Genomic DNA, 24,481 nt, shown 5'->3' with positions numbered 1-24,481 from the left:
TTCTTTAAATAAATGAGCAAGCAGAGTGCTGTTGATTCCATTTCGAAGAAGAGAGGTGGGGAATAGAGGGAAGGCAAGGGAAGAGATAGGAGACACACGGACCTGACCTCTAAACAAGTAAGAAAATTACAACTGCACTGCTTCTGGGAGCCCAAATAAGCTAGCATGAAATGCAGTGTAATTTGAGAAAAATATTTTCCACTGTGTTGTTCTTCCATCCCAACAACCTGTTACAGGATACAGTTCCCATGGGGCCATGAGGAAGATTATGACGTAAGAGGAAGATTTTTGCATACCTAGCATGAAAAGACCCGTAATTGGGCAGTGAAGATCAGAGCCAGCCAGTGTGAGACCTGATGGAATTCTGAAGTCAGAAAAGGGAGTCTCAAGTGATAAGCCCACAGCTAACTCCATTAAGAGGAAGACTGTGCACCGAGATGCTCCCTCACTGTGGTGGCAACAGGGCAGGCAGATGGCCACCAGCATAGCAACAGCCACCAGCAGTTCCAGGCATAGCATGACAGGGACGAGACGGACAGCAACAAAGAGGGAGGGTGAGTTTCATTGGCTGATTTGGAAGTGGGAGACTCCACAAAGATAACAAGGACCTGAGATGCATACAGTAAACCTGAGTTGGGAGGTATATTTGTGACATCAAAAGTACACCCGAGAGACGAAGCTGTCTTTTCTAAAACATCTTAAGATTGCTTCCCAAAGAAGAGAAAGGAGTTGGCGAACACTTTCCTTTCTTTCTCAATAAAACCACAAATTAAGCAACCTGAGCCTTCTTGATGTGAGCCCACACATGTACACTGCCCAGGAAAGCCAAGAGCTCTTGACCAATCCCTCTGTGAGGGGCAGAAGGAAGCCATTCAGACAGCTGAGCTATGAGGGTAGGCGGTCCAAGCTCAGCATCTCCCTCTATCTGCAACTAGACTTGGGAGAGCAATTCATGGTGAGCCTGGTACTTGTGATTCTTGATGTCCCCCGATGGTTTTTTTATTGAGCTTTGACTTGACTCTCGCGCGGCAAGTTCATGCTAATTGTAATAATCTTTTATCTTGGATTTAAGTACATCTGCATTCTCCACGATCACTCCCGATAGAACTGAAACAATTTCTGACCTTGGCTGAACATTTTAAAGGGTTACAGAAATTTCTTAGGATATTATGCTGTCTAAAGTCTCCATTTCAATTCAATTTTCAAGCACAACATGTAAAAACAATTTCTAAGTCTAAAATCACTATCCATACACATCAAAAAAAAGAAAGAAAGAAAGAAAGAGAGAGAGAGAGAGAGAGAGAGAGAGAGAGAGAGAGAGAAAGAAAACCATGACTCAATTACACAAAATAAATTTACACGTAAGTACGGAACATAATTAAAGCTTATTTAGGATCACAGTGGTGGGGATCCGTCGCTGCAGGAAATAATGCTCCAGTAGAAATTTAAATTCCCTCATCTTACTTTAAAAGAGGAAGGAGGGAACGACCATCATCTTAAATAGCCATTTTCGCAATTTTAATTATGTTACTGCTCTCTTCGCGGCATGTAAAATAAGAAGTCTGAGGAATTACTAAGCTATTAATTGTGCATTTGCCTAATCAAACTGGCATTGTGCTAGACTTTTTGATCTGTTGAATGTAAGTTTTTTTTTATCTGTCCAATACACAATTACCATTTACGACGGGAGTTTTAATGAAAGCGACATCTTAGAAGCCTTAAACATATCAGTAACACAAGACATTCTAGGAGCACGATAAAACCCCAACTCCCGGTATTTTAAATTAGAGCTACTAAACTTTCTGCATTGCTTGGACATGATATTTTCTTCTTTCTGTTTAAAGAGAATATTGTAGGCATTCTGGAAGTAATGGAAATTATATTTTATGTTTATTTTCCTAACCTAAAAAGCCACACTCTGTACGATAAAATAAAATGAGAAACATAGCAAAATATTTTGGAAATATGCATCATATTCTCATACATCCTGGTTCTGGCTATACACCTGTTTGCTCATCTATTCTGCACTGCTAATTCTCTGAGCACATGCTACTCTGTTATCTGCTCTGTTATCTGCTCACTGAAAACTTTAAATCATTTGTTATACTCACACATCCAAGTCTGAGAACACTGATATTTTTCTCTGTGTGACATGTATGTTTGATGTGTGTGTGTGTATTCACATGTATGCATGTGTGTATGTAGTCACATGAACATGTAGCTGCACATGTTTGCTGGTGTCCATGGAGGCCAAAGATCAATATCAAGTGTCTTCCTCAGCCGCTCTCCACTGTATGATTTGAGACAGCGTCTCTCACCAGTGTTAGAATGGGCAGCCTCTAGGCACTGGAGAGCTGCCTGTCTCTGCTCCCCTCTCAGCAATAAAGTTACAGACGTATGTCACCATGCCCAGATTTTACCAGCTTCTAAGGATCCAAACTCAGGTCCTTAGCAAGTCCTTTACTCATTGGCCATTTCTTCTGCCACAGTTTGATAATATTTTAAAAGTTGGTTATTCCACTATATAATACATGCATGTATATGTTTACATATGTATAGTCGTGTACGTGTGTATGCGTGAACTAAGCACTACCCACATGCAGCACACACAACATACTATGCTTGAAAGACCACCTGTGGCTTATGTGTGCACATACTATTATCCTTTCCAACTTCTCTCGGTATCATCAGATACCCTCCATGACACTTTCCTTATGGAGCAAGACTGTGGCTCTGACAGGACGGAGTCAGACGAGTATGCACTCAGATCTTGATGAGTCTGCGTGATTTGGCTTCATGGAGTCCGGTGCTCATTGTTGAAATGAGAGGAACAAGATCAATTGCAGGCGCAGACTTGTTTAAACTAAATGAGATAATATGAGTTATTGATAAACCTACGGTGGCAGCAGCTTTGAAAACATTGCCAAGTTAATAAGGTAAAGAGTGAAGAGTTCCTGTGCTGATTATTTTTATTTCTCTCTCTCTCTCTCTCTCTCTCTCTCTCTCTGTGTGTGTGTGTGTGTGTGTGTTAAGTGGGTTAAGTGTTCATATCTTCTTTTATTCCACTTGTGAAATTATTTTCCTTATTGCTTCTAATTCATTCATTCACTCACTCACTCATCTATCCATCCATTCATTCATCTATCCATCCATCCATTCATCTATCCATCTATCCATTCATCTATCCATCTATCCATCATTCATCTATCCATCTATCCATTCATCTATCCATCTATCCATTCATCTATCCATCATTCATTCATTCATCTATCTATCATTCATTCATTCATTCACTCACTCACTCATCTATCATCCATTCATCTATCCATCCATTCATTCATCTATCCATCTATCCATTCATCTATCCATCATTCATTCATTCATCTATCCATCATTCATTCATTCATTCACTCACTCACTCACCTATCATCCATTCATCTATCCATCCATTCATTCATCTATCCATCATTCATTCATTATTCATTCATTCATTCATGGGCCTAGTGATTTATTGGGTGCCAGTGTGTGCCTGTTTTATACAGGATATTGAATTTTGTCTTTCACATTTTTTCTAGTTGACTGCTTGCCTTTTAATTCTGATTATGACACATTTCAACATGTAAGACTATTAAATTTTCATGTAACTCATGACATTTTCTCTCACACGCGTGACTTTTTAAAACACGCTCACGACTCCTTCCTTTGCCTTTGGGGCTTCCTTTACTATTTGGAGTGGAAAGAGAATAAATCCCTTTTTAGCTCTAAGGTGGACAAAATAATAATCGGCTTCATGTAGTACTGACTCTATAAAATGATCACCATGCCGTATCATAGGTTCCTCAAGGTCAGATGCGGCTAATTTATTTTGTTTCTGGCAAGTGCCACAAACAGAGGATATAGAGCTGGCCCTCGATAAATGCTGAATTTGCTCAATTAGAGAAGAAGGTGCTTTGGAGAAAGGCACCAGATTTCAGAGTAGAGAATCAAGGCTTTAATTGGATTGACAACACAGAAAGGCAGAGGAAATCATCAAGAAGGTTCAGAATCAAACATTCTGCAGCAACGAGGCTCTTCTGAGTGAAGAGGAGCAACAGCTGCTCTTAATATTTCTTTCAAGCAGCATTTCTCCAAGCATCTTCTGAGCTGTGTCCTGCAACAAGACGCCTCAGCTGCAAAGGAGGTCTGTGAGCAAATAAGCTTGCCAGCTGCCGAGCACGGCTTCATCTTTCCCCAAAAAACCCACTTACCAAAGCTCCAGGGCACCCGTGTTCATAGGTATTTGTGATGGTTTGTATGAGCTCGGCCCAGAGAGTAGCACTATTAGAAGGTGTGGCCTTGCTGGAGTGGGCGTGGCCTTTTGTGGTGGGCGTGTCCTTGTTGGCGTGGGTGTGGCTTGTTGGAGTGGGCATGACCTTTTTGGAATAGGTGTTTCACTGTGGATGTGGGCTTTAAGACCCTCATCCTAGCTGCCTGGAAGAGAGTGTTCTCCTAGCAGCCTTCAGATGAATATGTAGAACCCTAGCTCCTCGGGCACCATGCCTGCCTGGACACCGCCATGTTCCCACCTTGATGATAATGGACTGAACCTCTGAACCTGTAATCCAGCCCCAAATATATGTCATTCTTATAAGATTTGCCTTGGTCATGGTGTCTGTGCACGACAGTAAAACCCTAAGGTAGCAACAGAGTACAAGCTAGGGTCACAGCTTGGTTGGGGTGTCCAGATAGATAGTGAGGAACAAGAAAATGTCAGTTACAGGAAAATCAATCAATCAATCAATCAATCAATCAGCAATCTGGATTCAGAGGAAAATACTGACCAGACAAGGTTTGTATCTGAGGTAGAGAAGAAATTGGCATGTCTGGAGGAGACCCAGAGCAGGCAGGAAATATTTGCAGATGTGGAGAGTGCTCAGGCTGCATGCTCGTGTGGGCAAAAAGTAAATAATGCTGCAAACTGATGTCCGGGAGTGGGAAGCAGAAAGGTGCGCAGAGCCTGCTGGCCGAGTAGCACTATTTGGCACCAATCCCAACCACCGACAGCCTAGCTGGACCACATCACCTGGAATCCCATGGAGGCTGACCTCCTGCTTCCTTGATGGGGCTTAGCCAAAGCGTGCTGCAGAGGGGTTTGTAACAGTTCCACTGAAGGTCTATGTTCTGTGGCAAAAGAGCCGAGTGTGAAGACCTAACTCACACCGTAACTCCAGTGATGTCCGTGATGTGTACAACGGCTGAAGACTGGCTGCAGGCTCCTAACTGTGACTCAGTGTGTGCCTGCCTAGCAAGGTGGTCCACTGTGATCTCAGGAGCAAATCCGAAGCAAGCGTCCCTATCTCTTTGTGTTCAGAGACTTGGCTCAACCGAGCTAGCCATGGATCACTGTGAAGCTGCAGAGACAGACTTTACTATCAGCGGTTCAGGGAGCAATGAAGTTGCTAATGACTATAAATAAGAAATGCCATCAGCAGCCCAGGGACTCCAAGACCTGGATCACACAGAGCCTTGCTAGACTTCACGTTTCCTTGCTTATTTCTGCTTATTTTGCTTTTATCTGGAAACGTGAATTGAAATACTGAAGCAAAATCCAAATCTTGGCGTCTTTGCAGGTCTTCTAATGCTTCAGAAAGATAACAGTTCATCTGGCACCTCCGTTGTCTTGGTTTAGCATAATTTGAAAGCCTCCTGCAGTAAGAGTCCCCCTCCCAAGAAGGTACTAATAGAGAACTAAAACACTGGGAGTAGAGGGCTTGGTGTCAGGCCCGGCCACATATCAGCAGCAAAACAAAATGGAGCCATGAGGCTATAAAACCAGTCCTTTTGACCAGGTGGTGGTGGTGGTGCACGCCTTTAATCCCAGCACTCTGGAGGCAAAAGCAGAAACATTGTCATGAATCTTCTGGTCTACAGAGCAAACTCCAGGACAGCCAGGGCTACACAGAGAAACCCTGCCTCAAAAATGAATGAATGAATGAACGAACAAACAAACAATAAAGTCTTTTATTTAATGCATAATGATTCCTGCATTGCCAAGTATCAACTTTAGCAAGAGAAGTTGGGGAACAACTCACTCACTCCTGATGAGATAGATGTTAGGGTGTGCAAACATTCTGGAAGTGTCCGTGACATTGCACCATCAGCAATACCTGGGCTACCTGGTCAGGAACTGTATACTCTTACATTAGTGGGCACAAATCTATTTCCGTTTTCCCATAGTTACCTCCCTTCAAGGACCAACCACTGTCTGATATTTTTACAGTAAAGACAGAGATGTGTATACTTTCCAACGGTCCACTTATGAAAGAAGAACTTGAAAGAACAAAGAGCTGCCGAAGGGCATGGAGTCAGTTAGCCGCCAGCATTAGTATTCAAAAAGTCCACCATTAAAGCCAGACTCTCTGTCCCGCAGAGAAGCCAAGTTTCCAAGATCGTTTTCCCATTGTGGAAAATAAAAATCTGCTCAGGGATTACTTCCTCGCCCAGTGCATGCTCCCTAAACATAACTGACTGTTGCATGAATCTGCGAAAGGCATGCGATTCACTCAGAGACTGCCTTGGTCAGTATCTGCGGAGAGGGATGTGGGAGTTAGATTAACAAGTCAACAGCCCTAAGAAAAATGCCTGAGACCTGCTGGCCAACAAAATCTACAAACCTATTGCTATTCAGATATTCCAGTGCTGGAGGCTGAAGGGAAAGGCAAGCAGATCCCATGGAACTAAGAGGGAAAGAGCATAGGAAAGCGAGAGCAAATAGCATGGAGAACTTCAGGCAGTGAAGGAACACTAACATTATGTAAAAAAGATGGCGGCTTGCATGTGCTGGGAGCCTGGGAAGCATGTACTCGATGGGGAAAGAAAAACTACACAGTTAAAGCCAACCACCTTAGTCTAAGTAGGAGTTACGGTGACACTCAAATTTCAGATTATGCACTACATAATCAACTGTACCCAAAGAGAAAAATGGAGTGGTTAGGGATGTATAAACATGACATACAGCCTTAAAATAAAGGGACAACGCTATGTAAGATTTATATATAATACATATATATTACATATCTATAATTTTACAGCTATCCTCATAGGTTCCTCTATAACAATGCTTTAAGCAAAAAAAAAATTGATTAAATACTTATTTCTCGTGTTTGATATCCAGAAAAAAAACAGCACAATAAATTATTCAATTAAAGGCCATTTCTATTTCATTCCAAAGTGAACAGAGCATGTTGAATTGGCTTGGGGAAAAAGAAACAGTGCAAACCACACTAATCTTCCTTTTACTGGCATGTTATTATACACTGGTGAAAGCAATCTCGGGGCCAGAAGGAGGCTCTAGATAGACAAGGCCTGCAGCTTTCTTCTAAGGTCCAAGGATGAAACGCAAACTGTGTAATTGAGAAATACGCACAGTGTTTAGCTTTGTTTTTAAATCCACCTTGCTTTTAGCATAGTTTTTAATCTTACGTGTAATATGAACAAGATTCTTTTCTCCTAAATCAATTGGGTAATATGACTTATTGGTAATGTTCTTTTTATATGTCCTGTACCTTTGACTTTACATAGTTTTGTCTCTGTGCAGGGTTAGAGGATAATAAGGTCTGTTTCTTTTTGCCACTGTTTTTGCTTAATGCCCACTCACACTTATCCGATTTTCCATTCACCTAGCAAAGGTGAAGCATCCGTCCCACACCCTGCACTGTGGTGTGCAGCGCAGACGTAAACCAGGAGACGGTAACACAACTGCTGACAAAATAATCCTGCCTCAGAGTAAACATGGAGAGAAAGCTTTTCTCTGTTAAGCATTCCTCTGGCATTTCTCTGCCTTAAGCATCACGCGGACCCTCAGCAGAGGGATACCGTAGCCGGAAGCGTTACCTGCATGCATCACCAAGAGGCATTTTCCAAAGACCAGTGTGTTGACACCCAATGGTGCTTAAGAAACTCCCTGTTCATCTGTCCTTCTCAGCAGGGTGAAGGAGATGTTGGTGTAAGGTTTATTTAGCTCACAATTCCTCCCATACATAAGGAAGTTGTAGTTTCATTCTACTGCTGTGGTAAAATATGCTGACAGAAAGCAACTTATGGAAGAAAAGGTTTATTAGGTTTATGATTCCAGACCACCATCCACTCCTGAGAAGAAGGCAAAGCACGAACCCAAGCAAGTAATCCCCTCACAGCCACAGTCCAGGGCAGAGAGGAGCGAGAGGCTCCTTGCTGCCTGCCTGCCTGGTTACATCTCTAGCTCTCTTCACCCTTACACAGTTCCACAAAGCGATGTCACCCACATTCATCCTCCATCTTTACAATGATTAACCATCAAGACGCTCTCCCCACAGGTACACCCACAAGCAAACTTGATCTGGCTATGTCCTCATCAAAAGCCTCTTCCCGGGTGACTTGACGTCGTGTCAAATTGGCATTCAAGATTAACTAGCACAGAGAGGAAGAGTGACAGAGTACCAAAATCAAATCGTTCCTGGTTTATCTTTCACCGGAATCAAGAGGCTGAGGGTCCAAATACAAACCCTAAAAATAATGGGCTCACACCCATTATCACTGGGGTGCTCTCTGCCTTCCCACCCTCCATCATGTGTGAGCACAGCACCCAAGCATCACTCCTCTTGCGACAGTGACACCCCTGATGCTCTGCCCCAGCTCCGCTGGCCTGACAGACACCCAAGTTGCCTCCACCCCCTTTTCTTCCTGTGTATGTTTTAGCCTCTCACCTCTCCATCAGCCCAATAAATGTCAGTGTCAAGGCCAGGCCTTCTTCGCTTTCCTTCTTCAAATTAAGATTAAGATCCTCAGCACTGCTACTCCTCTCTGAGACTTGGATGTGTTTCGCTCACTGGACAGATAGATGTTTGCCAAGCACTCACGGTGGACTCACTAAGGATCATTCTGTGTCATGAGGACTCCATAGTAACACGACTGATTTAAAAAATAAATCCCTGCCCCCAGCTTCCATTAGCATTAAACACGAGCAAGCAGAACACATGGATGCATAGATAACCTTAGCAGGCTATCACGTGGTGGTCCTGTGGGAGCACAGCATAAATCTCAGAGAGAAGCAGCAGGGTTCTCAGGGGACAGAGTCGGTGGATTTGAGGTTCTACAGGATTGGAGGATGATGAGAGTCAGGATAAGAGAGACTCGTGTTGACTGAAGCGAGATCAAAGCGTACAGTTTCGGCCAACGCCAAGTTCTAGAACATCAGTTCTCAAACTCTAGTTTGAAGACTTTAATGTGCTAAGAACCACTCTCCCCCCCCCCAACCCTGAAAATTTTCAACTATGGCAATTGTAGATATTGGGCCTAACGGAAGTTAAAATAAACCCTCTGAAATGCAAACATCTGCATAGACAATTCTTTTTGTTGCAAATGTGAGTGTTCCCGCCTGCCAAATATTCTGTGAAAACCCACGGTATGCACTCATGAGACAGCACACATCCAAAGGCAAACAGTGTCTTGACACTGCTATGAAAAGGGCTTTTGACCTCACGCCTTTTAAAAAGCATCCAGGAGACATTCAGAGACTACTGGACCGCCTCTGAGACTGATGGGCCGGGAGCCAGCCATAGGCAGGAATGAGGAACCGACACACAGTGCTGGATGCAAAAAGTGAAAGACAGTGACATGTGACTGAGAAACCAACTGGGAGAGGGAATAAGTCAAGTGAGAGGAATGTTTCCGTCAGAGCAAGAAGGGGAAGTTGACAGTGGCGGCTGGGGATCCAGAGGATTTCGGTCAGGACAGACTGTGGAGCGGCAGCAGTAGCAGCAGTGTGTGGACGTGGGTGTGTGCATGGAACTCCAGCCCAGTGTGACAGCATTAAGATGTGGCTCTCTGGCAAATGACTACATCGTGAGGGCTCTGCCTTCCTAGTGGGTGAGTCCTTCTGGAAAGAGGCTCGGAGAGAGCACCCCAGTGCCCTCTGCCTTCCCACCCTCCATCATGTGTGACCACAGCAACGAGTCCGTGCTTGGAAGCAGGAAGCAGCCCTCCCTTATCGAATCTGCTCAGAATTTGATATCAGACTTCCCAGCCTGAAAAACCATAAAGGATGCATTTGTCCCATCTACATGTTGTTCAATGTTAGCACCATTTAAACTATACTTGCATGAACTGACTGCTAGAAATAAAATCCCCAAATAGGGGTTCTCCAGTACTCGCTCTGATATCCCTGCTAAGTCTAACCGAAGTCTAACCAAAACGGAACTGCCTTTTCTGAACCATTTTCCGGTGCTCACAGATTCCTTAGATCAGGGATGAAGAGAAGTCTCCATGAAAGTGGCTGATGGCTAGTCTGTGCTTTCCAGAACCTCAGTATGAAGACCAACCCCTGAAATGACTCAACAACCAGGGTTCGAATCCTCACAAGGCTCACTGACTCTCTTTGCTTAGTGCCTGGGCTCAGAAGACCAGACATCAAGAACTTCTACCTAGAGAAAATGCAGCCTGCCCATGAGAAGAGGATTCCTCCCAGCATGCTGGCTTCAGAGAAGTTGGAGGTAGCAGAGTTACATAGGGCCTCCATGAGGTCCACGCACAAATGGTCCAGATAACAAAGGGGAGACCCATCAACTTCTGCACCCCAGACCCAGAGGTCACAGAGCAACAGGCCTTCAACACTGTTGGCTAAAGCAGACAATATTTAAGTGGAGGGGCATGAGAAAAACAATAAAAAAAAATGTGAGAGCTCAGAGTTGGGGAGGTGTCTTAGTGTTAAAAACACAACAACAGCAACAACAACAAAAACAACAAAAGCAAGCATGAAAGCCAGAGTTTTGGGTAGGCAGGCAGAGATGGGAATGAGGTAGGGCGGGATGGGGGGTCCCTGAAGTAACCTAGCTAACTAGACTGATCATATTAGTGAACACCAAGTTCGACGGAGAGACCTTGCCTCGATGAATACAGTGGAGAGAGATTAAGGAAGACTCACATCAGCCTCAGGCTCCACACAGACACGCACACGTGCATGTGCACCCACTTGCACAAGTACAGCAGCGTCCACATGACTACACATGGACATATGCACATCCCCAGCCCCTCAGCGCACCCCACTCCACATACACACATGAGCACGAAAGGAGGAAGCAGATGGAAGTCACGGTTTTAAAACAAGGTATCTTCTGTTCAAAATGCCTCCAGTCGCTGAAAGATAAAATTCACAGAAACATAATAAAAGCCCCTGAAGAATCTTCTATGTCTGTTCACTGCAGAACTGTGTAGCTGTGCTCACTCAAAAATCCATACGCATGCTTAATCCTCCAGTGTGGCTTTACTCGGGGATGTGGTCTCCAGGAAAGTAATTAAGGCTAATTGGAGTTTTGAGTGGGATGCTGATCTAATAGGATCAATGTCCTCCTCCTAAGAAGACACACAAGAGAGTGCGTCTTAAATCAGAGTCAACCCCCCGTTTCCCTTCCCCCTCCCTCCTCCCTCCTCCGTTTATAATAAAACTTTTAGCCTCCAGATCTGTAAAGAAATTCATTTCTCCTGCTTAACTTACCTAGTCTACCAGTCATGGTGTTTCCTTAAAGCACCCTGACCAGACTCATACACTGCCCGTATCCTGTTTTATCCAGTATGATTCCTAAGGTAGGGGTCTGAGTCAGTGCTGTCCCTGAATGCAGAATTAAAATACACTCAGAACCTGGAGGTGGGAGGAAACAAAGTTACAGGTTTGTGGTGCAGCTCTCCTTGGTATATCCACACACCAGCTCGATGACACCGCCAGGTGAGAGTCTCTCTGTCGGTAGCAGCCGCCCTACCGGTGCCTGATTCTAGCCTGGCCAATTTCCATTCTCATAACTCAAATTATAGGGAGAAAAAAAAGTGAAACAGTAACAAAGAAGCTAAATTTATATTGCTTTGTCCAAGAGTTTCATTTGATGAAAATGGGCTCCTATACTAGAAAATTATACATTTAAAAGGAAACATTTAAATGCTTCTGAGAAACCCAATTTTGAATGCCACTCTCTTAGTTAATAATCTTGAAGCCTCTGAAGGGGGCAAGGTAGAAATTCCTGTGACTAGCTAGTTTTGGCTCCTTGGGGAGATCCATGCATTCCTCTCGCTCTTTCCTGGTGAGAATCGTGAACATCAGTAAGAAGAAATGTAAACACTAGACATCACGAGATAGCAAGAAGGGAAAGTATCCACAGGTTTCCTACAGAACAAACAATGGGTATCTACCACATTATTATGTAAAATGTTCCCCTAAAGTACTTACTTCTGCTTTTTTGCTATTTTTTAAGTGTGCCAAATGGGTAAAAACGTCATTCATTGTCTTTTGTTTAAAAGTGAATTGTGCCCAAAAAAAGACATAAATTCTAATAATTCATTCTGTCAAGCTATGTACAAGATTTTTCATATGACCCACTAAATCCGACATTCAAAGGCTACAGAAATCAAAGACAACAACTACTCTTTGATTGAAGAGGGAGGAGGCAGAGGAGGAGGAGGTGGAGGAGAAGGAGGAGGAGGAGGCGAAGGAGGAGGAGGAGGAGGAGGATTAATTCTGTAAATCCATACAAGAAATCCTGAGTGTATCGTCTACGAATATTCACTTGAAACTTGAGGTAAGCTTTTTTAAAATGTATCAATATCAAACCAAGTATGGTGGGTTACATCTGTAAGACCAGCACTTGGGAGGCTGAGGCAGCAGGATTACTATAAGTTCCTAGAGAGTCTAGACTACAGAGTGAGACTCTTCTCTCAGAACAAACTATCAGTATCTATTAGAAAACACACAGTGCTAATTCTGAGGAGAAACACATCAGTTCTTACAAGCCTATGTCTGCTGAAGAGAGGTAGAGGGCAGATTACTAGCCGATCCGTTGAGAAAGGGTATGCGCAGTGTCAGCAAACAGAAGGTATGGAGGGGGAACTGTTTGTCTGCTTCAAGCTCTGCCATCCCGGTCCGCTGGACCATTTGTCTCTGTTCCCTCTGGATCTTCAGAGAAGAGGCCACTTTACACAGAAACAAAAATTTTCTTCCCTTTTCACCGTTCAGTCACCCTTTTGATCCCTGTCTCCTCCAGTTTAGATTTTCAAGTCACTTAAACAACTCCAGACCTGGCGCGGGAATAAAACAGAAAAAAAAAAAAAAAAAGGAACAGGCAGATCAGATCCTCAAAGTTTTAAACTTCACTGACAGGTGGGAAAGGAGAGAAACACCAACTCCTGCATAGCGTTGAGCACCTTAGAGAGAGAAGTGGCCAAAGACACTCAAGTCCCCTACTTGACACCCACAACATTCAACATTGCCACAGGCTGATAGAGTGGCAACATTTATAGACTGAGAGGCCTCACTCCCAGGAGAAGGAGAAAAACACTGATGGGACAGGTATGGAGGAAGGTCACAGACTAACAGATCTCACAGGCAGACAGTGATAAGGCCCAGGAAGAGCAAGTCAGCTGCCAGGGTGACATTCAAAGGAACAAGAGGAACAGACTCATTTCAGTGGATACCAGGGCACGATGCCCAGGTCCCAAGCCAAATCCAGATCAGCAAACACGATGAGGGTTACACAGTGAAGAGGCGAAATGCCCTTCACCCAGCATCACAGGACACTAAACGGTCCCTTCACATCAGGACCGTCTTGGGACTGGAAAGAAGAAAAGCACCGAGTGTCAGGGATACTGCAGAAGAGTTTTGGGAATGAACTGGGAACTGAACTGTTCTTGACTGGTAAGATCAGACGTCACTGTCAGTAGGAACCGGCTTACAGAGGTGGTAAAAGCAGTTATAGAAACTATATTTCATTTTCTACCTTTCAAATGATGTGTCCATTTTATGCAGTCCATCCCAAGGCTACTGAGACCAGAATCATCCTCCTGTATGTACACTCTAACCCAGTCCTATTTTAAGTGCGGTCTATAGGGTGGGGTACTTGTTAGCTATCCTGGTTAAATATGCAAGTGAAAAGAAAGACGGAAGAAAGTCCTGCTGCCACTTGACACGATCACATGCTCATCTGTGATTGGTAGACTCGTCTCATGCTCATCTATGATTGGTAGACTCGATCACATGCTCATCTATGATTGGTAGACTCGATCACATGCTCATCTATGATTGGTAGACTCGATCACATGCTCATCTATGATTGGTAGACTCGATCACATGCTCATCTATGATTGGTAGACTCGTCTCAACCAATGGGGTAGAGACAAGGGCGGGCCCAGTGGGTGACTCGTACACAATGCATTGTGCTGTGCAACTACAGTTCAACCTGTGACTAACTAAAAATAGTCCTTCTCCACAAACAGTCTAAGAAGGACAAATGGAGATGGAAAAGGACAATTGGAGAGGGCAACCTAAATATGACACCAATTTCAACGCTAAAATTAGGTTTTATATTTTTAGGATCACCACAGAGGACATTCCGTGTAGATGGTGTGTTTACGACCAGGAAAATCAGGCGGTATGGAAAGTTCAGATAGAAAAAGGTTAGAAGTAGCGACACTGCTTTCTACAGCAAGGGCTGTCTTTGCGTTGCAGAGCGAATGTATGCAGCAAGACACATGCAGTGGATGCTGCTCATTTTGACGTCACTGATTTTCGAACGGTAGTGATTGGTGTTTCACCTGCTTGGCTTTGTGGTCACAGTGCCACCAGCGCTAGGAGTTTGTGCCTCGTTTTATATTACTACGTATTTAAGTGACATCACAGAAATGAAGGGGAAAGCAGTAGTTTGGCAAAAAAACCAAAAAACAAAAACAAAAAAAACAAAAAAAAAAGCTTCCTCTTTACTTATAAGATCACAAGCATGATTTCAGTTTCATAGTGATGGAGTTTGGGATACTGGGGTTGAGGTCAGGGAGCTGACCAGAGAGAGCCAGTAAGAAGCTGAGTTCCCTCCGCATTTGAACTGAACCCCACCCCCACTCGCACCCCTACCCCCCAGCCCACAGCCAAGGATACCTCGAGGGAGGAGAGCTGAACGCCATACCTGATGCGTCTTAGATACGCATGTGCACTACTCTGTTATACGTGCCCTGCTCCCTGACACGGAGTCAAAGGTTGTAAAGCCCAAGCCGGAAATCGTAAGACCCATTTGGACTTCACTTTGGAAAACTAAGAATTAAGGTTTTAATGAAGGGGTATTTTTTGCTATATTTTATAAGACAATAATAACTCAAATAAAAGTCCAGTCTTGAGATAGTCTACTAATAGGCAAATGTCCTTCAAGAGTCTTACATCTTTGCCAGCTTCCCAACATGTAATACAGCCGTGTAACAATATCGGCTCTCACGTCTGTGCATCACCCCAGCAGCAGGCATGCCCAGAAGGATCCTTACTCTACAGAGGGGAAAGGGCAAAGGTACTAGGGGCCGTCTACGTGGGTCAAGAAGCAAGAAAATGCTGAAAAATATCCAGTCTGGGTTAGCCAATTCTGAGTCCAGAGTAAGACGTAGATTAAAAGTATCCACAGAACACTCATTTATCTTCAGAAAGCCCAGATAATGAAGCTACCTAATCCCATTGTACCAAGAAGGAAGGCACTTTTGTAACATAAACACTATCATCTTTCTCTTTCAGTAGCCAAAGGGCATCTAAAATTCCAAGTTATTTTTAAGAGATACACATATAAGACAGTAGCTAGTTCTCATTTACAATCAGACAGCATGTGAATCTTATATCATTAAAGTAGTAAAAATGTTAACCCATAGTAAACTCAACCCAGACTGGTGGACTGCTACCCTGGTGGTCCTTCCTTGTGACACTCATGGACCAGACCTCATTAAGTCTACCCAGAAAGAGCATCAGGTGCTCTGAAGGGACAGAGTTCAAGGCCAGACTGACTACATAGGTAGAGCGGCTGCTAGAGGTACTAGTAAGACCTCTAGAAAGAGAGAGAAAAGGGGCTGCAGAGATGGCTCAGCGGTTTAGAGCACGGACTGCTCTTCCAGAGGTTCTGAGTTCAATTCCCAGCAACCACATGGTGGCTCACAACCATCTGTAGTGGGATCTGAGGCCCTCTTCTGGTGTGTCTGAAGACAGCGACAGTGTACTCACATACATAAAATAAAGAAATAAATCTTTGAGAGAGAGAGAGAGAGAGAGAGAGAGAGAGAGAGAGAGAGAGAGAGAGGACACAGAGACAGGCAGAGACAGAGACAGGTGAAAGACAGAGAGAAAGAAGAGTGAGAGACAGACAGGAGGGAGAGAGAAAGAGAGTTGGAGGGAGGGAAAGAGGGAGAGGGACAGGGAGAGAGAGAGAGAGAGAGAGAGAGAGAGAGAGAGAGAGAGAGAGAGAGAAGACACAGAGACAGGCAGAGACAGAGACAGGTGAAAGACACAGAGAGAAAGAAGAGTGAGAGACAGACAGGAGGGAGAGAGAAAGAGAGTTGGAGGGAGGGAAAGAGGGAGAGGGACAGGGAGAGAGAGAGAGAGAGAGGGAGAGAGAGAGAGAGAGAGAGAGAGAATATGAATCACCAAATCAAGGCAGCAGCCTGTTCACTCCCCAGACTCTGCCAAGTCCCTACCCATCCCAGCTTCCCTCCACACTACCCAGGTAACCTTTCTAAGAGATGAACAGAATCTGATCACTCACCTTGGACAACTCCACATCCCCCCATGGACAGCTTGAACTTTATCCTGGCAATAGGAAGTCCCGCGTTTTAACTGCTCTAGGCTCATGTCCCTCCTCCACTGGGCTGGAGGCGAGTCTTCCACCTACTCCATCCCATACACATGCAGCCATGGTCTACCCGTCAGCCCCTTGAGAAATCACTAGCGGCCCCTGGAATATTCTGTCCAGTAATGCTCAGAAACACACCGTTCCTCACATCTCCTCCCTATCTTCCAGAAGCCTCTTCCTCCTTTCAAGTTGTCCTGTCCTTCCTCTTGTCACCACCACTGGCTTCTGTCTTCAGAGCGTCTTCGTCTCCTAACCCAGCATAAACTCCTTCCCCTCCCCTCCCCTCACTCTTCCTTGGCTCTAGTCTTCACAGGCGCAAAGAGGTGGCAGCTACAGGTTGTGAGTCATACCCAGGACTCCATAACTGTATGTAACCATTTCCCCCAGCCCAAAACAAGGCATAGTCTCATCCACACACCCATCAGGGCCCTGAGGGCCCCACAAGCAAGGGGACAAAGTGTGGCCTTGCCTTGTTTGTTTCCTCATTGAGTTTTTGCATCGTTGTAAAAGAATCAGATTAGACTACATCAAAGAGCCTGGCTTCAGAATGCTCCTGCTTCCCGGTAACGTCTCAGGAAGCACTGGGCTTGGTCCCCTGTGCCAGCAGGGGACCTTTGTAAGGAAAAACCTCTTACCATCCCATCACCTGAATGCCCTTAAGGGGCTAAGTTTACAGGTCTTATACTTCAAGGCGTCACGGAAGTAATGAGAGTTTTTGCCATAAGTGAGCATCCAGAACACTTGGGTGTTTATCGGTGTCATTTCATTGTTAGGTAAGAGAGATATTACTTGTCAGAGTGGACCGTTTGCACTAGATGCCATTTCTCATCAAATCACTTGTTCTCTACCACTGTGCTGAAGTCAAGGACTCTATTATCCAGGATATAAGGGATGCCTTCTCCATAGTCGTCCTTTGGTACCTGCAAGTTAAACACCGTTGAGATGAAGGATGGTAGGACGTTAAATCTGATATATTTTAATTGCTAGATATATTTAGACAACATTAACTTTCCCATAAAGCTGACAGCATCTAATACACTCGGGACCTCTTCGCAGAGGAAACCTGTATCAGTAGGTCTCTCCTAGTCACACTTAAGAAACATGTACATTTCAGAAAGTCACAGGTGTGTGAGACTGAAGACTTTCCGAGCCGAGGCAGCTAGAGGTGACCCTCTGTTACTGTTGCTTTTGCATCTGGTATTACGTACTGCTCTTGCAACTTCATGGGAAAACAAATCATTCTTAAACTGTCCACCCTTGTAGAGTGCTTAGCACAACAACATTAAATCCCATAGTATTCAGTCCTCAATTTCCCTCACTGGTATGAACTGATAGTTCCTTTTCTCTGGATAAGAAGCCAATCTGGTAGCTGCAGAAGAAAGCATTACCAGAGGAGGTCCCTTCGTTTGGCCACTGGTAGCCAGGCTGAGCGTTCAGATATATGGTTTTAATTACATAATATGTTTGGCAACAAAGCAACAGTACAATGCCCACTACAATGCAGTCATTTACCAGCTCACAACAGAAAAACAATACCTTGTTCTCCTTAATTCTTACCTTCAGGGCTACTACACTTTGACAACAAGGAAAAATGCAACAATGTTGGAACCTTGGTGGGAAAAGCTATTCACCTGAGTTAAATGAGTGACATTAAGCTTGTCAAATAATTTTACTGAGAAACATATTGAGCCAAGTGTGCTGGTGCCCACCTGTAAATCCTACCACGGGAGAGCTAAGGAAGGCTAGTTTTCCAGGGAAGACTGGACCACATGGAGAAACTATGTATCAAAATTAAAGAAATAGGGACTGTGAGGTATCTTGGTAGGTAATAAGACCTGCTCCAGAGCCTGACCATCTGAGCCCACCCTGGATGCTCACAGGCTAGGAAGAACTGACTCCCACGGTTGCTCTCTGATTGTCATACACAAGCTGTGGCATGACCTACACATACAAAATAAAGATAAGACGAGGAAATAAATGCATTCGTGTCATCTTTACTACTCAAGGGAGTATGTCTGTCTTCCAAAGTCAGTGTACAGAAAGCACAAAATATACCTGACAAGTGCTTTCCCATATAAGTAACTTAAAATAAAAAAATAAACCACCTCCTGAATTCTTGATGAAAGATTTGCCAGCAGCATTTTCTGAGACAAACAATGCAAGATGTTATCGTGCTAATAAAATAGGACAAAGTTTCTCTAAGGAATTGTAACTTAACTTCTTTTTTTTTAATTATCTCTTTTAGAAATTAGTACCCAGGGTATTGACTTTGTAACTAAAAGCAAATGTGTTGATTATGGGCCACAAGTTCCTCATCTGATATCAATGCCTTCCTTACAAGTATAACGGAAGCCCATAATTGCACAAAGCCACACATATGTGGCACCCAACAATGTCCAACACCCAGCTGACTCTCGATTTGTTCTTCTTCTTCCCTTCTCCCACACAAAGCTTCCCAGTCAAAATTCAAATGTCAGGCTGGTATTTTATTACCCAGGGTGTGAGGTGATGTCACCAGGTCTCCCTGTGATGAAGAAATAAAACAGACCAAGGGTACACAGTAAAGGCATACTTTTTAACACCCTCCTCATCAATGCGTTATCAAAGCTAACTACGACTAAAGGCATCTAGCGCTCTCATTGCCAAAATACACATAGAAACCCTAGACAGTAACTTCCATAGCACAAATGCTAAGCTCGCATGTAGACCTCGAAAACTTACAAGAAAAAAATTCAAAGGCAAAGATGTGGAGGAATATAAAAATAGATGCCTTCCTCCCTGGTGAGCATATCTGCCAATATAATATGCAGTTGAAACATCGTTACAAGTGGATCATATCCATATTCTCTATTAAGCCTAAATTTCAAATTTAAAGAAAATGCCAATTAGTGTTATGTTATTGCCCCAAAATGAACAAGGAAGGGCTGTGTTTACAATAGAAAGATGTCAGTCTTCCTAGGCAGCACGTTTGATTTTGAATGCTCACTACCTTGTTAAACTGTAATGAACACTCACTAACCAAAGCCTCACCAAGTCAGAGGGAAAGCCACCAGGCAAAAGACAGGCACCATTAAGGACAAGGTACCTCTGCATTTGTGCTGTCTCCTGAGCAAATGCATTCCTACTACAGCAGCTAAGAAGCAGATGTAAAACAACCAATAAACTGCTTAATTTCATTTGATTGGAAGGGATATTAAAGAGAACATCATACTCTTTCTTACTCTCCTAAACACATTTACCCCCAAAGCGTATGTGGTGGCTTCTGAATGGATTGGGTTTAGCGGCTCAAGAAGAAAAATGGGGGTGGAAGAGAGGACAGGACAGAGAAGTGTGTTCTGAATTGTAATGGTGTGTCACCTGACACAGGTGAGTCTCAACATGCCATCTTGGCAGTGTGAGCGCCAACTGCAACAACCCATATGTTGCCGTTTCTCTGCTCAAGCCTCCATGCAAGAGCAATAGCTCATTCAATAGTGTCTTGACAGAGGCCTCCACGACAAACCCATGCTATGAATGGCATGTGAGTTTGACAGGAAACTACGGAGAGTAGCCAAAACACCTTTTGTATGTGAGAATGCCAGGAAGGTACGCCTGCCTCCGAGTTGTCCCTGAGAGCTGATGCACTGTCATTCCTCAATTGCTCCTCTCCCTTGTGTTTGAGACAGGGTCCCTCACAGAACCCAGAGCTCCCCTACGCAGCTGGATCAGCTGCCCAGCAAGATCCAATAATCCTCAGGTCTCCACTTTCCCAGAAGGAGCATTGCAGGCAAGCACCAGTGCGCCTACCTGGTTGTTTACAAAGGTTTGGGGGATTGGAACTCAGATCCTCAAGCTTGCAAGGATGCTGAGCAAACCATCTCCCCAGTCCCTCGCATCCATCCCAGAACCCAAGTCAGTATTTAAAAGCGTAATGCCAAGATAGGGACTCGTTCACATAGATGGACCTCGAGGAAGCTTGAATTTCATACTCATTTGGGTTATAATCGACAAAGATACTTCAAAAAGTAAAATTCACATGTAAAAAAAGTTATGCTCATCTCCATAATGGGTTTTAGAATGGTAAATGTAAACTGGGGGTGGGAGAAGTGTGGGAGGGGCCATAGGCACAGCCCGCCTTATGATTTAACACTCAAATGCTACAAATTGGCCTTTTGATTGACTGTATTCTCGAACATTAAAAAAATGTGCATTCCAGGTTCATTTTTTTTTGACCAGCCTGATAATTTAATCCTTTTGTTTATATTTCAAAAGTAATCACAGGGCAGTGGGGCAGTCTAAACAATGTTACTTCAAATGCAAAGAGAAACCATCAGTTACTCAATACTTTGTAATAAAAATTCTGCAAAGGGCATAATCCAAGCAGTGTCCTCTGACAGGCATGCTGAAAGTCACATGGGCATCTCAATAAACTTACATACACGTGATACATCCACATCCACACGGTCAAGGTTTGTGCACGGTATTTAAAAAACAAAACCATTTTCACATTCTCAATAAGGCAGGGTCTCAAAAAATACTACTAATTTACATACATATATATGTATATATATGTATATATACATACACACTTCTATACCTCTTGATGTTTTTTAACATCTTATAAGCAAAGAATAAGAAACATTTAAAAAAAAAAAAAAGCAACCAAGTCCCATACATTCCCTGTTTCCTCCTGTTGGAGGAGCTAAGGCAGTCCAATTTTTCTGACTCAGATTTTGTGTACTTGGAGGAATTCCGGTCTTATCTCAACCAAGCAGATTAGGTGATCATCTTTCAAAGTTACCATATTTCTAGAAGACATACAAGTACATTTTGTTATAATCCAATAATAATAATAATAATAATAATAATAATAATAATAATAATAATAATAACAATAATCTACCTACTTCAGCACTCTGATAAAACCTGGGGGCAACACGTTTTTTTTTTTTAATCAAACTGACGCACTTAACATCAGGTACGCTGCAGCCGTTAGCTGATAGGACGGACGTGTGTGCTTGACAGAATGCTTTCTTTCGTGCTTTTACCTGGTGGTGAATTATTGGCACCTGGATCTGCACATTTTAAGATATGGTGGTGCGGAGGCAGACACAGAAGCATTTCTGAAGCAGGGATACCACTGGAGGGGGTAAATACATTGGTCACATGCCAGAAGTGTACTGGAAATGAATGCACAATCTAATGAGGAAGTGGTTTTAAAAGGGACAAATTCCCTGAGTCATTAAACAGGCTGTCAACCAAAGACATGCTGTGCCACCTAGAGAAAAAGTGGAAACTGTACATTGGTTCCTCTGCTGTAAGCATTATTTCAAAAGCCTGAAACTTTTAGCATGACCAGTAAAGCCAGCCACAGTCCATACCAGCTCCCCCTCAACGCTCCGGAATCAAGTTGGTTCTTTTTGTAGGGGTGGGGGGAATGGGGGGAGCTGTCCCTTCTACACACCAGATTGGCTTCCTGCTTCCCTCACCACCCTCCCAGGAAGCACCATTTAACCTCCAGCACCAACTGTTAGTCATGAAGACCCTGCATCCTGAAAGCTATTCAATTCTCAAGCATGTTCCTGGAACAAGCCAAGGCAGGCTGGAGCAGAAGCAGCAGAATATAAACCCTGGTGGACCTTGACAGCCAGGAATCCCTCTGGATGCTGCGCACCCCACAGCCCCATGGGGCCTTGGTAGGAAATTTTGGTGTACTCGGTACATCATATCCAGGTTACGGCCAACCACTGCACAACCCAAACACCATAAAATGACAGCAGAACCCAGCGTTTAGAGTGCAAAAGGGCCTTCAACTTTCCTCTCCGCAAGTCACTTCAAACCAACGTGCCCAGTACACTTGTCAGGCTGAAGCACAAAGGGACTGCAAAGCCACCTGGCACTGAGAGCCATCTCTTAAGAAGAAAATAGACAGTAATTATGAAAAGTCCGCAGTCCTGCGGTATTAACTAGAAAGCCGGGACTGCGCTGGGCATAACTCATCTCCTAGGCAGTCACTACCAGCCGTGGGGGTGGGGGAGGTGGGGGGTGGGTGGAAGGGGGACAGTTCTCTCCGTCTCCCCTCCCCCCTTCCAGCGACCCAAGGCAGCGCCCCCTTTCCGCCCCCACACTCTTTCCCCTTCTCCTCCCTCTTTATGAATTTCCAGCAACTTTGGGTTTGGCAGCACCATCGTAGCCCAGCCAGAGGCGGGGACATCGCAAAGGCGGCCGCGGCAGGAGGAGGAAAGTTTGAAAAGTCACTTAAAGCATTGCAAGATTCTCCCCCACCCCCAGCACCCGGAGCGCCCACCGCACATTCAGGAGCCGGGGCTCCACGTGCGAGCGGGCCCAGGAGAAGCTGGAGTTCCCTCTAGGTCCTCTGCAGGCAGAACAAAATCTTTCCCCGGGCGAAAAGTTGCTTGTCGCAGCACTGTTCCCTTGCCCCCACGGCTTCCCCCCGCCAGACCCCCAAATCCCCTCTCGGATTTCGCAAGGTGCCACCTGGCCGGGAGCGCGGTCCCCCCGGAGGGCACGGCGCCCCTCCCTTGCGGACTCGAGGACAGGTCTTCGGGAGCTGGGGGGACAGGGAGGCACCGAGGGCGCCTGCCCCGGCCCCCAGGCTCGACCGCCAGGCTCACCTCTCTCCTGTTCCTCGGCTTGCAAGCAGATGGGGATGTTCTTCTTCCAGCCCGGCATGGTGTCTGCTCCCTCAGCCTGCTCTGGGGCTCGCTCGCTCGCTTTCTGGTCGCCGGCTCCGGGGCTCGCCGCGCCTCCTGGCTCACGCCCTCCGGCCGGTAGCAACACGCCCGAGGCTGCTCAGCGGGGCTGGGGCGCCGAGCCGAATCCCCGACACATTGAGCAGACGCCGCGCGCCCCGCTGCTCGCCTCCAAGTCTCCGGAGCTCCCCGGGGGTGGCGGTGGCGGTGGCAGTGGCGGTCGGGCCGCGCGGTAACCGGGCAGAGCAGAGGAGGGGGTGGGGAGGGGGGATCTGCAGCCGCGGTGGCGCGGTGTGGCCGCGAGGCCGGGGGACCGGAGCAGGCCGGTGTAGGACCGCCGAGCCCCCGGAGGTGGGCGCCGGCGGGAGCTCAGGGCTGGCGCCGCCTCGCTCCGCTCCTCCTCCTCCTCCACCTCCTCCTGCTCGCCTCCTTCTTCTCCTTCCTCGTCCCTCCGCCGCCAGCAGGTGGGACTCGGAGCCGCCGCGGCCGCACAAAGCTCCTCCGGGCGGGCGGGACCGAGCTGCGGGCTCCCGGGGCGCCTGTCGCCGGAGCCTCTCCCCCGAGACGCGCGCGAGGCTGGGCGGGCACGGAGGGGCGCGCGCGCTCACACCCTCCGCGCCCGGATCGCCGGCCTGCGAGGCGCGCCTGGCCCGCCAGGTACAGAGCCTGGCACCCCGCCGCCGCTGCGGAGCCCTCACCCGCCCCTCCCGGGCCTCCCGCCCCGAGCCGGACGGGCCGCTCTGGCGGCTTCGGCGATGACCTCGATGAAGCAGGGGGCAGTGTCCTTCCCTCTAGTCCCTCCTTCTCGCCGCTCACCCCCACCCCTCCCAGCCCTGCCCGTCGCCCCCTCCCCCAAGTTGAGACTCGCAGCTCCGGATTCGCTAACTTCGCCCTCAACATAGGGGCAGTGGCAACTTTCGGGATGGTCGGCGCTGGTCCCAGGGGTGGGGACGGTGGGAGTGGGGAGCCCCTTTTGTTTTAAAGGACGGAAGCAGATCTCAGCTGAGTGAGTATTTAATAGCTGTCTTCAAGTGTAGGAAGGAATTTTATGATCAGGTTTTATGATTAGTTTCTTCCTCTTATCATAGGCTCACAGGGAAAAAAATTTCAGTGGAAAATGAATAAAGGTGGGGAGGGGGAGGG

The 24,481-nt window shown here is 45.7% G+C and overlaps 1 protein-coding gene across 2 annotated transcripts in view; it reads right to left on the bottom strand.

The window, feature by feature from the left end:
- Grip1 (glutamate receptor interacting protein 1) overlaps positions 1 to 23,720 on the bottom strand; it is a 657,377-nt gene extending 633,657 nt beyond the window's left edge. For both annotated transcript variants that reach the window (XM_039079960.2, XM_039079965.2), the window contains exon 1: positions 23,261 to 23,720. In XM_039079960.2, coding sequence (XP_038935888.1) covers positions 23,261 to 23,318 — 58 coding nt within the window. In that variant the 5' untranslated portion in view covers positions 23,319 to 23,720. The remainder of the gene's footprint in view (positions 1 to 23,260) is intronic.
- Positions 23,721 to 24,481: the final 761 nt, after the last annotated feature.

This window comes from Rattus norvegicus, chromosome 7, assembly GCF_036323735.1.
Source record: "Rattus norvegicus strain BN/NHsdMcwi chromosome 7, GRCr8, whole genome shotgun sequence".
Lineage (NCBI taxonomy): Eukaryota > Metazoa > Chordata > Mammalia > Rodentia > Muridae > Rattus > Rattus norvegicus.
The sequence above is the reverse complement of the archived record's forward strand: the minus strand, read 5'-3'. Positions and strand labels throughout refer to the sequence as shown.